The following is a 16624-nucleotide window of genomic DNA, read 5'->3' on the forward strand; positions in this document are numbered from 1 at the left end:
GTAGTTTGCACTTTGCAGGCTGTTAGACCCGGAAATGGGCAAAGACACAGCTCGTCACGCGATTGGGCGCACATGTCAGTGGCCATTCAGAGAGCGTCAGTCAGTGGCCAATCAGAGAGCGTCTCCGCAAAATGCGGCTACGGAAAAAAATAACGCATCGGCAACCGGCAACGATCCGACTGGCGGAAAAAGTCTACGACGTCATTTCCTGCATATGACTTTCCCCGGGAAGACGATTTCGCGCGGAATGATCTGTTATTGTGTGTGACCTGTTGTTTCATTTGCAAAACCAGGAGTTTGTAATAATAATAATAAACTTTACTATAACAGACGACAAAGCTAGCGCACGCGCTCATGGCTCCGGTGTCAAACCTTGAGAAAGACATGGAGAACCCGGACGGAGGTGAGTGTTTATCCTGCTAGTAGATGTCGTTCGTTGCTGGTTATGAATGATAGGCGAACGACGTTAAGTTTGCAAGCTAGCTAACCCATTAGCTCACAATGCCAGTGTTTGGCCATACAACAGTAACGTTAGCTAAGGCCACTTAACGACACAGTCTAGATAGGATATGATGACAATGCTCCCTAGTTAACTGTTTTCAACTCATTAAAACAAGCCTCGAAATAATTCACCCCTTGGGAGTGAGTTTCACACACATGGTGGTGAACTGTCAAACTAACGTCACCCATCTATCAGCTACTGTATTGTGTCCCTCGGCTCGACCCTTTCACAGACATGCCGACTGTCCGGTAGTTCAGACGACGAGGTTCATAAATGCAATTTATGTTATAAACACACTTATCATGGTTCACGTCTCTGCACGTATACACAAAGATACCAAATTCATTAACCGTACTGACCTGAATCATAATGCGATTGAAACTGTATGGGTTGACATTTTGTTCGAAAGGGCTAATGCTGTACTAGTCGGCACCATCTACAGACCACCAGAACAGAGTGGCTTTTATGATACACTTGATGGGCTGGGGTTGAAGATGTAGAAACAATTCTGATTGGGGACTGGAACACTGATATGCAACGAAAATAAGCACCCGTTTCCAAGTCCTGCAGTAGGTTTTGTGATTGCAGCAGCCAGCTAATCACCCAACTCACAAGAGTGTGTGATTCAACACAAACTACCATTGATCTCATTCTGACCTCTGACAAGTCCAGGGTCTCCAATAAAGCGGTTATAGCATGCAGGTTAAGCGATCATTATATGATATAATGTACTCGCAAAAAGCTAAAACAAAAGGCTGGCTGTCACAAAACAGTCTGGTCAGATGAGCTCAGTGGTACACAGGTTGAAGAAACATGGCTTGGATTCAAAACCAAATTCTCAACAATACTAAACAACATGGCCATCCTAAGAACCACCAGGGTTAAAAACCGCGCTGAGCCATGGATGCACTCAGACATACTGACAGCTATGAAAACCAGAGACAAAAATATTTCTGAACTTCATAAAAGTCAGTCAAAGCTTGCCAAAAGCTCAAACAGCGATCTCCAAGCCCACGTGGTTGAACTCAAACAACAAAGAAACGGACTAAGAAACGATGTAAACACCATGATCAAATCTGGTCATTGAGTTCATCAATGACAAAACTGAGGAAAACAAAAACAAACCCAGTGAACTTTGGAAATTACTCAACAACCAACTAGGCTGCAGTAAAAAACTAAACCAGATTTACAAACATCAACATAAAGCAGAAAACACTCATCACAGACATGCTGGATGTGGCAAATTACTTAAATATTTTCTTTACAAACATAGTCACAACACTGGTTAATAAACTACCCTCCCACTCAGGGCATTTTGGGGTAGAACACATCCTAGCCTTCTACAAAAACCTAGGGATCCGCAAAGACGACTTCAAACTCGAAATGGTAACAACAGCTGAGATACTAAAAAAACTGAGCGCCCTCCAACCCAACAAGGCCACTGGCCATGACAATATCCCCTCCAAATTCCTCAGACTCAGCAGCCGCCATCACCCCAGTCATCACCCACATAATAAACCTCTTCATAAAACAGGGATACGTCCCCAAATACTTCAAAATTGCGAGAGTGACCCCCCTGTACACTACCCCCCCCCCCCCCCCCTCCCAGTGAGCTGTGGAGTTCCACAAGGAAGCATACTAGTACCGTTATTGTTCCTAATTTATGCAAATTACATGTCATCAGCTTGTGTTGTGAAACTTGTGACTGCAACTCGTTCCTGTTCGTGGACAACTCAGCCCTGCTGGTCTCTGACAGGGACAAGTTGCAGGTTGAAAAAGCCCTCAGCTCTGAACTCGGCAGAATCTGCACCTGGCTCGCTGATGACAAGCTATCATCATTACACCTGGGTAAAACAGAGTCCATTCTCTTTAGATCAAATAACAAACTCAGCAAGGCCAACAGCTTCTCTGTTACAGTGGGTGACAATATTGTCACAAGGAAAGATGAAATTACCTACCTGGGTTCCATCCTAGAGGCAAATCTTTCCTGTGAGAAAATGGCAACCAATAAATCAAAAGTCAACCCACGAACAAGATTCTTGTACCGGATCTTCTCTCTGGTAAACAAAAATACCCCGAAGACTCTAACAGGAGCACTCATTCAAGGGTACTACGACTATGCTTGCACCTCATGGTACCAAAGCACTGCAAAGGCACTAAAAACAAGACTACAAACATCACAAAACAAACTGGTCAGACTACTGCTTGACCTTACTCCTAGAACCCACCTCACCCCTGCCCACTTTAACTACCTAGGATGGCTTAGAGTAGACGACAGAATACAGCAACTTGCAATGGGCCTGGTCTTCAAGATACACTACACCACACAGGTACTCATGTACATGTCGAAATACTTCCCAAAGGTCAGTGAATACCATGACCACAACACCAGAGGGAGTTCCACAAAGCATGTTCAACCCAGATTCGGCTCAAACAAGGGACTAAACATGTTTAGCAATTATGCCACAACAATGTGGAACGCCCTACCCACAGCCCTACCCACCTTCAAAACCGCTCTCAAAGAGCACCTACGGGAGGCTGCAATTCAAAACTGGCAGCGGTAAATGTCCAAACCCCTACCACACCCACCCACCCAACCCCCTCCAATGTACAGTTTCTTCCCCCTCGATTGTATATATATTTTCTTTTATGATCTCTGTCTCTTAAACAGTACTGTATATTTGTATATCTTGTATGTCATAAATGTCACTCTGGATGTAACAGTACTGTATATCTGTATGTCATAAATGTCATGATCAATTGAAAATGGGGGACCCTGGTGTAAACAAGACAATATCTTTCTCTGGTCTGCATCCCCTTAACAATTGTGTGTATTGAGTCGTACTGTATTGTACCCATTCTGCAATCTGTTAATAAAGTTTTCAATCAATCAATCACCTGTCGCCACGACATCACGCAACGCCCCGCTGTCGTCCTGTCCTGCAGGTGACGCTGCAGGTGGCGCTGCAGGTGCTGCCACAGGTGACGGCTCTAGCCTCGCGATGTCTCGCTCCAGACGAGAGAAGAAGGAGAAAGTGGGGAGGAAGTCTGCTCTGGAGCAGCTCAGGAAAGCCAAGAAAGGAGAGAAGATAAAGTATGAGGTGAGAGAGACTCTATTGTGATCATAAACATCTCACTGTATTGTAAATGCCTTTGTCTGTGTGTTCAGTGTTTCCACACTTTTATGGTATGGTAGCTGTTGTGTTCATTTATTATCTAAAGATGGTAAGTTAGTGTGTTGTGTTCATTCACTGTTAAAGATGGTAGAGGTGGAGTGATTTCTTGATCTATCACATTCACACTCAAGTAATTTGGATTGACTTCAACTGCAAATACATGAGCTGTCAGAACAGTGTCACAGTATATGGTTCTTCAGTGCCAGGGTTGAATTAAACAACCTATATGTGTGTTTTGCAGGTCGAGGAATTTACCAACGTGTACGATGAGGTGGACGAGGCACAGTACTCCAAGATGGTGCGAGAGAGACAGGATGATGACTGGATCATTGATGATGGTGAGACTTAGTGGAATATAGCTTTACCATTAAAGGCCACAGTAGGTGGTAGACTGACCCAAACAGTGACTATTAAAGGAAGCCAACACCCCTCTCTCTCCTTCTCTTTCCCCCACTCTTTCTCTCTCACTCTTTCTTTCTCCCTCTTCTCTTTCTCCCTCTTCTCTTTCTCCCTCTCTCCTCTTTCTCCCTCTCCTCTTTCTCTTTCCCTCTCTCTCAGATGGAGTAGGCTATGTGGAGGATGGAAGAGAAATCTTTGATGATGATCTGGATGATGATGTAGTGGAGAACAAGAAAGGTGGGTCTTAACTGTGTGTATGTATATGTATGTATATATTAGGTATGTTCGATATTGGCTTTTTTACCGATATCCGATATACCGATATTGTCCAACTCTTATTTTCCGATACAGATATCAACCGATACCGATATATGCTGGGTTTCCCCCCCCCAACAACATTATGCATACTTTTCACAATAAATAAAATAAGAATTTGTTCTCACTTGCTTGCCTGGGTAAATAAAGGTTAAATAAATGTAAAAAAAATACTTTTTTTTAACCGATACCAATAATTTCCGATATTACATTTTAATGCCAATATCGGCCGATAATATCGGACATCCCTAGTATATATATATATATGTGTGTGTGTGTGAGATGTCACGTTCGCTATTAAGTAAAAACAATATGTTAGCGTGGGGGGCGACTATTTTCAATTAGTATTAGAATAGTTCCCAGTGACTATCAAATAGCAATTCTGTGAGTTTTGCCCCTCCCTATTATGGGATGTACCAAAAGGAAACTGATCAGGCTCTGTAACATCTACACTGCAGCACTTTTCATGTGGCTTCTGTGTGAACGTGTGAATGTGTGTCTCAGGTAAAGCTGGAGCGAAAGGAGCAGCAGCCAAGATGAACCTGAAGAAGAAGGCTGTGGTGTCAAACAGCATCAAGAGCCTGTTCATGAACAGCAACGTCAAGAAGCCGGCAGAGGTACACACACACACACACATATACACACACACATATACACACACTAGCACGCACACCCGTATACACACGCACACACACATATACACGCACCCGCACACATATACACGCATGCACACACACACACCATATACACACACATACATATACACACACACTTCATGCACTGAATTGAAAGCGGAACAGGGGCAATGATCAGAGAGAAAACGGATGTAAGTTGACACATGAGACTCTTGAATGTCCCTCTTCGTCCATAATGCCGTTGACCGTGTGCGATTCTGTCTCTTGCAGAAAGACGTGGACCTTTCCAAAGACGACCTGCTGGGAGATATCTTACAGGACCTGCACTCAGAGGTCAGTACGTTCTTCACACCACATTCATTACCCTAGAGTCCAACAGCCACACCATAGAATATAACATCAAAGCAGAGGACGTGACTCTTTGCCTGTTTGGCACATGGAGATCTTTCTAATGTGGTAAATGGATTATATCCCGGAGATTTTTGTCCAATTATGACCCTAACTGATGATCTAAGTCTTATTACCATTCAGTAAAAGTAATGGATCAGATCAATACTTTGTATCAACAATACTGATGGTTTAGGACCCAGGTGGTTTTGAAAAGTGGCATCAGTGCATCTCTTTCTCTCTCTCTTTCTCTCCTCCTCTCTCTTTCTCTTGCTCTCACTCTCTTCTCGCTCTCTTCTCACTCTCTCCCTCCCAGAAACCCTCACTTCTGACCCCTCCTCCAGTAATCACTCTGAGGAAGAAGAAATCTGTTGGATCTCCCATGAACCCGTTCTCCATCAGAGCTCAGACCCCAAAGGTAGCCCCGCCCCCTCATCGCCACTTCCCAGAATGATGTCATGGTTTAGCATTACTATGCAACGACACGTATGATAATACATTGAGGAGTGCAGTGTTGTAAGGTAACTACGACATTAATGACCACCACCACCTTTGATAAGATAAGATATTCCTTTATTGATCTCCTTGGGGAAATTCAGGTGTCATAGCAGAAGGGGGAGGGGAGGTACAGGAATGAGCAGGGTAATAGTAGTCATAAATATAGGTAATACAATTAGATCTGAATATAAAATTCTGTTTAATACATTTGTATTCTTATGATTACCGTACATAAAATGTTATCTATAGCACCTTTTTTTAAAATATCAAATATTTCCAAAATTATTTCATGAGTAATCAGACTTACCGGTAAATATTATTTTAGTTTTGGGACGTGTGCCAACGGGATTACCAGTTTAAGGGTGTGTTCACATCTGAAAGTCCGGACTTTCCGTGGATAGTCTGGACTTTCTGGTGGACCAAATGTGAAAATGATACATTGTTTAATTTTGGTCTGCGTTCACACTACCCTGTTTGGTGCGGATCTAATTTGTAAACAAAGGACATGCTGTCGCATCTATTGGACTATAGCGAGAGAGACTTCCTGCGTAAGCCGTCAACTACTAGACAGCTGCATAGAAGCAGCTCGAGATGCGTTGTTGTTACAGAGCTGGTCCACGCTGCTATTATGAAATTACCCAAAAAGTATGTAAGCTTTTTTTTTTCTTTATCTGAGAATGTCCGCGAATGTCCTCCTCACGCAGGAGAAAGTTGGGGGGTCCGCGCGCGGCGCGAGTCTAGAGTAGAGAGAGAGGAAGAGAGAGACTGCGTCTAGAGAGGAGAGAGAGGGAGGAAGAGAGAGACTGTCCGCGTGCGGCGCCAGTCTAGAGAGGAGTAGGCTACTTTGCTTCCTGGATTAGGTACTATAGTTCGATTGAAACGAACCGAGTCCCAACTTTTCAAGAGGACCATGGTTCGGTTGTTTGGTCCTCATTATAGTTCGGTTTGCGTTCACACCTGTACAAACCAAACGGACTATCGATCTAAAGGGACCATGGTCCACTTAAAGTGGACCAAACAGAGTAGGTGTGAACGCGCCCTAATTGTAATTCTGAATAAAATATTCGTAACACATGTCATATCTGTGTCGCCAGGTGTTGCACTCAGCGGGGGGGTTGAGGGCCAAAGTTCTCCGGCCGCCCCCCACAGACCTGAGCCCCAGGGTGCCAGCCCGCCCCCCTGCCTCTGCTACCGGCCCTGCTGCTGTGGAGAGCAAGAGAGTGAAGGTGGAAGAGGAGGGTAAGAAAGAGATCCTACTCTTCACTGTATGCTTGTTCCTGTATGTGCTAGTAGACGTGATCTGTCTCTGTCTCACTGTCTTTATCTCTCTGCCTTTCTCTCGCTGTCTCGCTTATTTTCTCTCCCTCTATCTCTTTCTATAGTCTCTCTCCCTGTGTATCTCTTTCTAGTCTCTCTCCCTCTGTATCTCTCTATAGTCTCTCTCCCTCTGTATCTCTTTCTATAGTCTCTCTCCCTCTGTATCTCTCTATAGTCTCTCTCCCTCTGTATCTCTCTATAGTCTCTCTCCCTCTGTATCTCTATAGTCTCTCTCCCTCTGTATCTCTCTATAGTCTCTCCCTCCGTATCTCTTTCTATAGTCTCTCTCCCTCTGTATCTCTCTATAGTCTCTCCCTCCGTATCTCTTTCTATAGTCTCTCTCCCTCTGTATCTTTCTATAGTCTCTCTCCCTCTGTATCTTTCTATAGTCTCTCTCCCTCTGTATCTTTCTATAGTCTCTCTCCCTCTGTATCTTTCTATAGTCTCTCTCCCTCTGTATCTTTCTATAGTCTCTCTCCCTCTGTATCTTTCTATAGTCTCTCTCTCTCTATAGTCTCTCTCCCTGTGTATCTTTCTATAGTCTCTCTCCCTCTGTATCTCTATAGTATCCCTCTGTATCTCTCTATAGTCTCCCTGTGTGTATCTATAGTTTCTTCCTCTATCTTTCTATTGTATCTCTCTCCCTCTGTATCTTTCTATAGTATCTCTCAGCAGGGCTGTACGTTAACTTTTTTTGCACATAGCACTGGTGCTACAGAGGTTGATCGTTTTGTAGCACAGGCCAAAATCTTGTAGCACAAGTATAAAATGTGTTATATTTGTAACAGTCACAAATGTGCCTATTGTATTTGTGTTATTTAGTTGCAGTGCCATGTTTGGCTGTCATTTTATGCTGACAAGTTGACATCACACAGCCAGACACGTTACGTGTAAGGAATTATGGGATTTGGTGTTGGGTGTATGGACTCTACTAGGTGTGGGAATCACCAGTTTCATCACGATACGATACGATATAGATTCTTTGGACAACAATACGATATTTGCTGATATATGCCACGATATGATACGATGCAGGCGCCTGCAATCGATATGAGACGATATCATAACATAAGCCCATTTAACACAATCAGTAACATTTAGATCAACTCAAAAAAGGCAACGGAAATATCATTTGACATTTTTATTTTTGACCTCTACCAGACTTTTAAAGGAAAAACAATCTATTGTTTTTAATACACATAGACCTCCTGTTCACTGTAAAGTGCCACGTTTTGATATATTGAGCTTTAAACTTTAAGTTAAATGTTTTGGAACTCACAACACGCAACCGTTTTATGTTGCATGATCATGAATACATTTATTTTGTATTGTATTTTTTATGTTTAAATATCAACATTATCTGTCCACCCTCAGTACATTTACTATCAATATAATATACTCGTCTGACTTAATGTGATCTTTCCAAACGCACACACACACACACACAGAGAAGGGAGAATGTCTGCCCCCTCCTCCTCACTCTGCCCGTCTGCTGTTCTCTCTATATGGCTATGAACAGCTTGTTGTTAGCTCATGCTAACGTAACGTTCATTTCGGACTTTATGACGCGAGGATTGCAAAGCATATTATATGCATTTGACCCGTTGCCGAATAAAACAGCAGGGATTTGTTTTGGGTCGCGACAACACTATCCACTAGCTCTGTTTCAATGTCCGCGTTCCAAAGGCTACTGTCTGCTGCTGAGATCCTGCTCACCTGCTGTGTTGTGAGCTGAGCCGAGCGGATAGAGTCACTGCTCGCAACTCGCAGGGATATTGTTCGCTAGGGATTATGGGATTTGGTGTTTGATATATGGAGTCTTACGCAGAAGGGACATTGTATTTAATCGCACAAGACTACAAGTACCAAGTGGATAGCGCCGTGGTCCATTCATTTACCGTCACACTTTTTTTTTTTTTTTTTTGCTTGCGCCACGGGCCATCGCACCCGTGCTAGTGAAGTCAATTCATTCATCGCACAGACTGACGTCAGTGTCGCACGTGCGACATATATATCGCACTGTACACCCCTGCTCTCAGTGTAGCTCTTTCTACAGCCTCTCTATCTTTCTATGGTATCTCTCCACCTCTGTATCTTTCTATAGTCTCTCAGTGTATCTCTTTCTATAGTATCTCTCTCCCCTCTGTATCTTTCTATAGTTTCTCTCTCCCCTCTGTATCTTTCTATAGTATCTCTCTCCCCTCTGTATCTTTCTATAGTTTCTCTCTCCCCTCTGTATCTTTCTATAGTCTCTGCTGCCTCTATGTCTCCCCACTGCCTCCCCTCAACACTGTAAATGCATGTTAACCTGTTACTGAATCTAAACATGACTCTCAGTGAACGACGCCCTGGAGTTTGATGGGGTGGACTTTGACGAGCCAATGGAGGTGGGGCTTGAGCAAGAAGAGGCGGGGCTTCCAGTAAATGAGGAGGCGGAGCCACAACCCAAGGCATCCGTTAAAGTGGAGACCAAGCCAGAAGTGGACCCTGTTCTACTGTAAGTCACCATCTGCCTGTGTGGTTCCTGGTTGTTACCTGTGGTACTGGTTGTATTATCTGTTGGTCCTGGTTGTTATCTGTTGGTCCTGGTTGTTATCTGTTGGTCCTGGTTGTTATCTGTTGGTCCTGGTTGTTATCTGTGGATCCTGGTTACCTGTGGTACTGGTTGTATTATCTGTGGTTCCTGGTTGTTACCTGTTTGTACTGGTTGTTATCTGTTGGTCCTGGTTGTTATCTGTTGGTCCTGGTTGTTATCTGTTGGTCCTGGTTGTTATCTGTTGGTCCTGGTTGTTATCTGTTTGTTGGTCCTGGTTATCTGTTGGTCCTGGTTGTTATCTGTTGGTCCTGGTTGTTATCTGTTGGTCCTGGTTGTTATCTGTTGGTCCTGGTTGTTATCTGTTTGTTGGTCCTGGTTGTTATCTGTTGGTCCTGGTTGTTATCTGTTGGTTCTGGTTGTTATCTGTTGTTCCTGGTTATCTGTGGTACTGGTTGTTATCTGTGAATATTAATGAATATTATCAACAAAAGCAATGGAAAGAGGCGGAGATCCGCTTCTACTCTGAGGCGCGATCTGTATTTATTAATGTCTGTTGCGTCATGCATAATGAACGAATATTGGATCCAGTCAAATTGAAAATAGTTCCGAAATTGTTCAATGAGCCCTTCTATGTGGCTACAGGTGATGGGCTTCAAATGATTTTTTGCAACATTCTGTTCATCCAAAAAAACATCAAGCAGAGTAAATACCCCCAAATCTCCGCTGATTATCCTGGAGTGCCACAAACGGAGTTTCTTAATCCAACTCTCCATTTGAGTTGTGAGTCCAAACAGGTCTGTGTCCCGACCTTGTAGTCCCAGATTCAATGCATTGAGTCGTTCAAAGATGTCGGCTAGATAAAAAAATAAAAATAATAATCCACAAAGCATGTAGTCCTTTTTCGTTGACTGTTGCAGTTTTCAGCACAGTTTTCTCTGCTCCAAAATCGTTTTTTCTTTCTGAAAGAAAGCTACCGGTTCCGTTTTAAATTCAGCATGTCTAGTTTCCAAGTGCCGCTGTAATTTACTTGTCTTTTACTCTGTTTAGTTTTAGTAGTGCTGGTGTCGCTACTACTAGTAGATTCCGCCTTTCTTTTGCCAGCATTTGGAACACACAGACAAATCCATTTGCGAGTGTCCAGGTTACAATACCTGTACTAAATTAAATATCCGAGTACACATTGACTCACAAAAGACCAGACGTGGCCTCCACGATTACATGTGCAGGATGTAGTGAGACGTGTACATCTCGCGCATTGGCAAAAAAAATTAAACTATGAGCCCCTTCATCAACGGAGGCCTTTATACAGTATTCCTAAAAAAAAAGGTCTCACTCTTTCTGTATTTTTCTCTCATCCCAATTGAGTCGTTATGCCAATTCCCTTCCTGGTCGTTGCCCGCATTGCCCCACTGTCGGCCTAGGGAGGGTGTAGAACTACCACATGTCTCCTCCGATACATGTGGAGTCAGCCAGCCGCTTCTTTTCACCCGACAGCGAGGGGTCTCACTGGGGGAACGTAACGTGTGTGGAGGTTCACGCTATTTCCCCCCGATCCCTTCCCTGCTGAACAGGCGCCCCGACCGACCAGTAGGAATCGCAGTTTACAACGACCAGCACACATACCCCGCCGGCTTCCCAGTTCCCACCCGCTAACACTGCCAATTGTGTTAGTAGGGACGACTGACCAAGCCGGAGGTACCGCTGACAGCCGGATTCGATCCCAGAGTCTCTGCGGTGGTAGGCGAGTGCATTCTCGCAGTTCAGAGAATACTATGTCGGGGCGGCTGGGTAGCGCAGTGGAGAATGCACTCGCCTACCACCGCAGAGACAGCTGTCAGCGGTACCTCCGGCTTGGTCAGTCGTCCCTACTAACACATTTCACTACATCCTGCACATTTATAATCGTGGAGGCCACATCTGGTCTTTTGTGAGTTAATGTATACTCCGATATTAGTGATCGGCACGTCTCTTAACTAAAGCACTGAAGCAATTTACGACAGGTATTGTAACTTGGACACTCGCAATGGATTTGTCCGCGTGTTCCAAATGCGGTCAAATGAAAGGCGGAATCTAGTAGTAGCGACACCAGCACTACTATCAGCACTGTCGCCTACCCACGACCCCACTTTGGGTTGCGACCCGTAGTTTGAGAACCGCTGATCTAGGTAATTCTCTAGATTGCTATTCTACTACGTCCTTCAATGCCTCTGTCCATTGCTGAAAACTAGATCATGTTCAACTGTCTGTCCTATCTTAATTCCAATAACCTATCCATCTGTCCTATAATAGGTCCTATAACCTATCCACCTCCAGTCGCACCCAGCACATCACCTCTTCCAACTCCTTCCCTCAGGAAGGAGATACCGGTCCATACATGCCAAGAGTACAAGATTTAAGAACAGCTTTTTCCCCCAAGCAGTTAGACTGTTAAATACTCATTGACTGTCCCCTCACGTGCACCATGCACTTACCACTGCACTTGATAATCTCTGATTACCACCCATTATGCACTTTATTATTTAAAATATTCTGTTATGTACAGTGTTATATGTGTTATGTGTTCATGTATGTATATATGTACTACGGTCTGTGGGAGCTCTCCTGAAATTTTGTTGTATACTGTGCAATGACAATTAAAGGTCTATTCTATTCTATTCTATTCTATTCTATTTTACCTGTCCTTTCCTAGGTCCTATAACCCATCCATCTATCCTAGATTCTATAACCTATGTCTCTGTCCTGTCTTAGGTCCTATAACCTATCCATCTATCCTAGATTCTATAACCTATGTCTCTGTCCTGTCCTAGGTCCTATAACCTATCCATCTATCCTAGATTCTATAACCTATGTCTCTGTCCTGTCCTAGGTCCAGCAGGATAGGAATGTCATGGGGACAGGAGGAGGAGGGCGGTGCCAACGAGGCTCCGGCGGAGGTTCAGGTTGACTCTAACCAACTCCCATTGGTGGAGGGCCCGGACGGAGACCAGGTGTTCCGTTTCTATTGGCTGGACGCCTTTGAGGACCAGTACACCCAACCAGGTGAGACCATTTTGATGTGATGAAACCAATGGGTTTCAGTGCCATTAACCTCTTAATATATATATATATATATATATATATATATATATATATATATATATATATATATATATATATATATATATATATATATAAATAAATAAATAACTTATTTTAAACCACTATTTGTGATTCTGCCTAGAGCCAGGACTCTCATTTGATAACTTCACGTAAACTCTAGCTGGAAGGGAGGGGCTGAGCCCTTTCTTGATGAATTGAAAATGGGGGACCCTGATGTAAACAAGACTAAAGTCTTTTTCTGGTCTGCATCCCCTTAACAATTTTTTGACTGTGTGGCCAGGTTCAGCTCCAACTCCATAGTGAAGTTTGAGGACGACACGGTGGTGGTGGGGCTGATCTCTAACAATGACGAGAAGGCCTACCGGGAGGAGGTTGATGTACTGGCACGTTGGTGCCGGGATAACAGCCTACTCCTGAACATTGGTAAAACCAAGGAGCTGATCGTGGATTTTAATAGAATACAACAGGGGACACACAAGCCACTGGATAAACGGGGCTATCGTAGACAGGGTGAGCAGTTTTAAGTACCTGGGAGTCCACATCACAGAGGACCTGACATGGTCAACTCACATAGCCACTGTGGTAAAAAAGGCGAAACAGCGCCTCTACCACCTGAGACAATTAAGGAAGTTCAGAGTATCAGGGAAGATACTCCACTCCTTCTATTCCGGGGCTGTAGAGGGCATTCTGACTGGGAACATCACTGCCTGGTTTGGAAACAGCATGGCCCAGGATAGGAAGGCCCTACAGAGAGTGGTGCACTCAGCAGAATGGACTACAGGTATTGCACTACCACCCCTGCAGGACTTATACAATAGGAGGTGCAAATCCAGAGCCTGGAGAATAATGAAGGACCCTCACCCCCCAACAACAGCCTGTTCAAGCTGCTGCGGTCAGGCAAGCGCCTCCGTATACACGCAGCAAGAACAGAGAGACTAGGGCTCAGCTTCTTCCCTCAGGCCATCAGAACAATGAACACTGATCTCTCCACACACAAGCACACATGAATACACACATACACACACACACACAACATTCTGCACTCGCACGCTCACAAACGCACCACAGGTCACTTTAAACACACAAGAAAAGGACACTTTAAAGGAAGGAAAAGGACACTTTAAGAAAATAACTTGTTGTTATTGTTGTATAGTATAGTTAGTAACCGCAAGTATAGCATAGGGACATAGAAGAAAAACTGCATATTGTATAGGAGTGTACATAGGATCCAGTGCCTTTAAGCGATTTATTAACATGTTTATTTTACCATGTCTATTCTAGTTATCTTTTTATTATTATTACTATTGTTTTATTGCACAATCGAAGCAGGCATGGCCAACCGCATTTCACTATATGCCCTGGTATGTATGTGATGAATAAAACTCTTGAATCTTGTATTGAGCCGTACTGTATTGTACCCATTCTGCAATCTGTTAATAAAGTTTTCAATCAATCAATCAAGCCCGATACCCCCCCCCCCCCCCCTTACATTTTAGAAGCTATGACATTAGCTCCTCAGCCCTGCGTTCTACAGCCTGTGATAACTCCTCTTGCGAGTCGCGCTGTTTCTATGTAAACTCCGCGAGCAACAGGTCCAATAAATGCGTCAAACATGCTTTACATCCTCGCCATTCCTGTATCCCCATGTCACGGTAAAAACCTTAACCTTAACGTTAGCTGCTAACGCTATATAAGAATATAAGGGGGGGGGGGGCTGAGCTGAGCCCCTCTCTATCTCCCTCTCTCTCTGTACGTTCAATGATTATTATCAATGAAGTAGCCAAAAGTTACACTATAAAAACTAACTGGATAGTTGATGATAATAAATATTTCACTTCATTAGCAAAGATATTGTAAAATCATTAAGTCTGCTATAAGCTATTCTCCCTCTCTCTTGTGTGTGTATACATTTACTATGGGCTACTCCTTTTTACATGGATTAGGCTAATTGGCTTTAACAATCCTGATTCCCAAGCCTATTTTATTCAAAAGGAAGATATTGATTTAAATAAGTATATAGCCTATATATAATTATATCTTTTTATCGTGTCTCCTGTGCTGGCACTAGTGTAGTGGAGAGATGACACACAATACATATAATAATTCATGGAGATATACTAAAAAGCGATTTTATAATTTTTGGCTGGTAAAAGATCTCTCTGGCTGGTAGTTTTTAAAATCTAAAGCTAAAAAGTAAACTTTGTTCCCTTTTTTTCAGCATTTAGCTACATACAGGTATGTAATGATAAACAATGTGATAGTAACGGGCGGGTGTTATATTATTTCAAGTGAATAAAGTAGCTATAATGAGTCAATTGATAAAAAGCAGTAATGGCATGTAGGTTCCTCACCCTACTCATGTACAGTAGACTAGGCATCCACACTACACAGCATTTATAGACATTGTGGTGGTATCAAAGAGGCAACTACCCATGTGACCTGAGGATACTAGTAAAACATTTTGAAATATTAAATTGCAAATAGAATAAATTGTTGAATCAATGGTAAATTAGTTGTTTAGATTAATCGACTAATCGTTAAATTAATCAACAGATTAATCGATAACAAAATAATCGTTAGTGACAGCCCTACATACAGTATGCTTTTTATTTACCAGGGTAGATTACATACAGTATGCTCTTTATTTACCAGGGTAGATTACATACAGTATGCTCTTTATTTACCAGGGTAGATTACATACAGTATGCTCTTTATTTACCAGGGTAGATTACATACAGTATGCTCTTTATTTACCAGGGTAGATTACATACAGTATGCTCTTTATTTACCAGGGTAGATTACATACAGTATGCTCTTTATTTACCAGGGTAGATTACATACAGTATGCTCTTTATTTACTAGGGTAGATTACATACAGTATGCTCTTGAGTGTGTATTTACCAGGGTAAATTACATACAGTATGCTCTTTATTTACTAGGGTAGATTACGTAATATGTACATTGTTATTTTACCATCCGGCGTCTGTGTTGTGTCTAGGTGTGGTGTATCTGTTCGGCAAGGTGTGGATTGAGTCGGCTAAGGCCTACGTCAGCTGCTGTGTGGCCGTCAAGAACATCGAGAGGACCATGTACTTCCTGCCGAGAGAATATGTGAGTTGTTGTTCTCCCTCCTGCTTCCTGTCACATGAGGAGCGGGTGATTCCAGGAGGAGTGATTGGTGATGATGGCATCCAATGTGTTACGAAGGATCAGATTAAACCGAATATATATATTTATTGATTGATATATATTGTATAATATTTGTATATCGTTTGATATCCCTTGTATATTCCTTGTACATATACACGGAATATCCCTTTAGCCTAGTACAGACCATAATATTTCATTCTCCTATTGGACAGCGGTCCACAGGCGCCATGGCCATACCTTCAAGGTCTGGTTCAAAGTCACCGCCGGGGACTTGCCTGGACATGAACGGTATTGCGCAAGGATATGAGACAGGAATAAAGCTGGTACTAGTTTGTTCACCTAAGCGTATAAATACGGCGCAGGTGAATACAGAAGCACTTAGTAACTAAAAGTTGAAGCCTCACCCACGATACAACGTGTGGTGAAGTATGGCCTGTTTGGCCCCAAATAGAGCATTGAGACCGCGTGCGAATTAATAACTGAAGTGTCAGAGTTTAACGCTGTACCGTCGAGTTCGACCTATTCTATTAAGTCAGTAATAGTCTATTGGTGTATAGTGTATCGTGCGGCTAAAGTTCTACAGTGACCAGCATCACCAACGTTTCCTCGT

The 16624-nt window shown here is 43.1% G+C and overlaps 1 protein-coding gene across 1 annotated transcript in view; it reads left to right on the forward strand.

The window, feature by feature from the left end:
* Positions 1–246: 246 nt before the first annotated feature.
* Positions 247–16624, forward strand: part of pola1 (polymerase (DNA directed), alpha 1) — a 206249-nt gene continuing 189871 nt past the window's right edge. The window contains exons 1-11 of the mRNA XM_084326141.1: positions 247–403; positions 3449–3603; positions 3920–4016; positions 4237–4314; positions 4897–5009; positions 5298–5360; positions 5731–5832; positions 7007–7151; positions 9567–9726; positions 12632–12804; positions 15863–15975. Coding sequence (XP_084182267.1) covers positions 355–403; positions 3449–3603; positions 3920–4016; positions 4237–4314; positions 4897–5009; positions 5298–5360; positions 5731–5832; positions 7007–7151; positions 9567–9726; positions 12632–12804; positions 15863–15975 — 1248 coding nt within the window. The 5' untranslated portion in view covers positions 247–354. The remainder of the gene's footprint in view (positions 404–3448; positions 3604–3919; positions 4017–4236; positions 4315–4896; positions 5010–5297; positions 5361–5730; positions 5833–7006; positions 7152–9566; positions 9727–12631; positions 12805–15862; positions 15976–16624) is intronic.

The sequence above is a fragment of the Notolepis coatsorum genome (assembly GCF_963971535.1).
Source record: "Notolepis coatsorum genome assembly, chromosome: 12".
NCBI lineage: Eukaryota > Metazoa > Chordata > Actinopteri > Aulopiformes > Paralepididae > Notolepis > Notolepis coatsorum.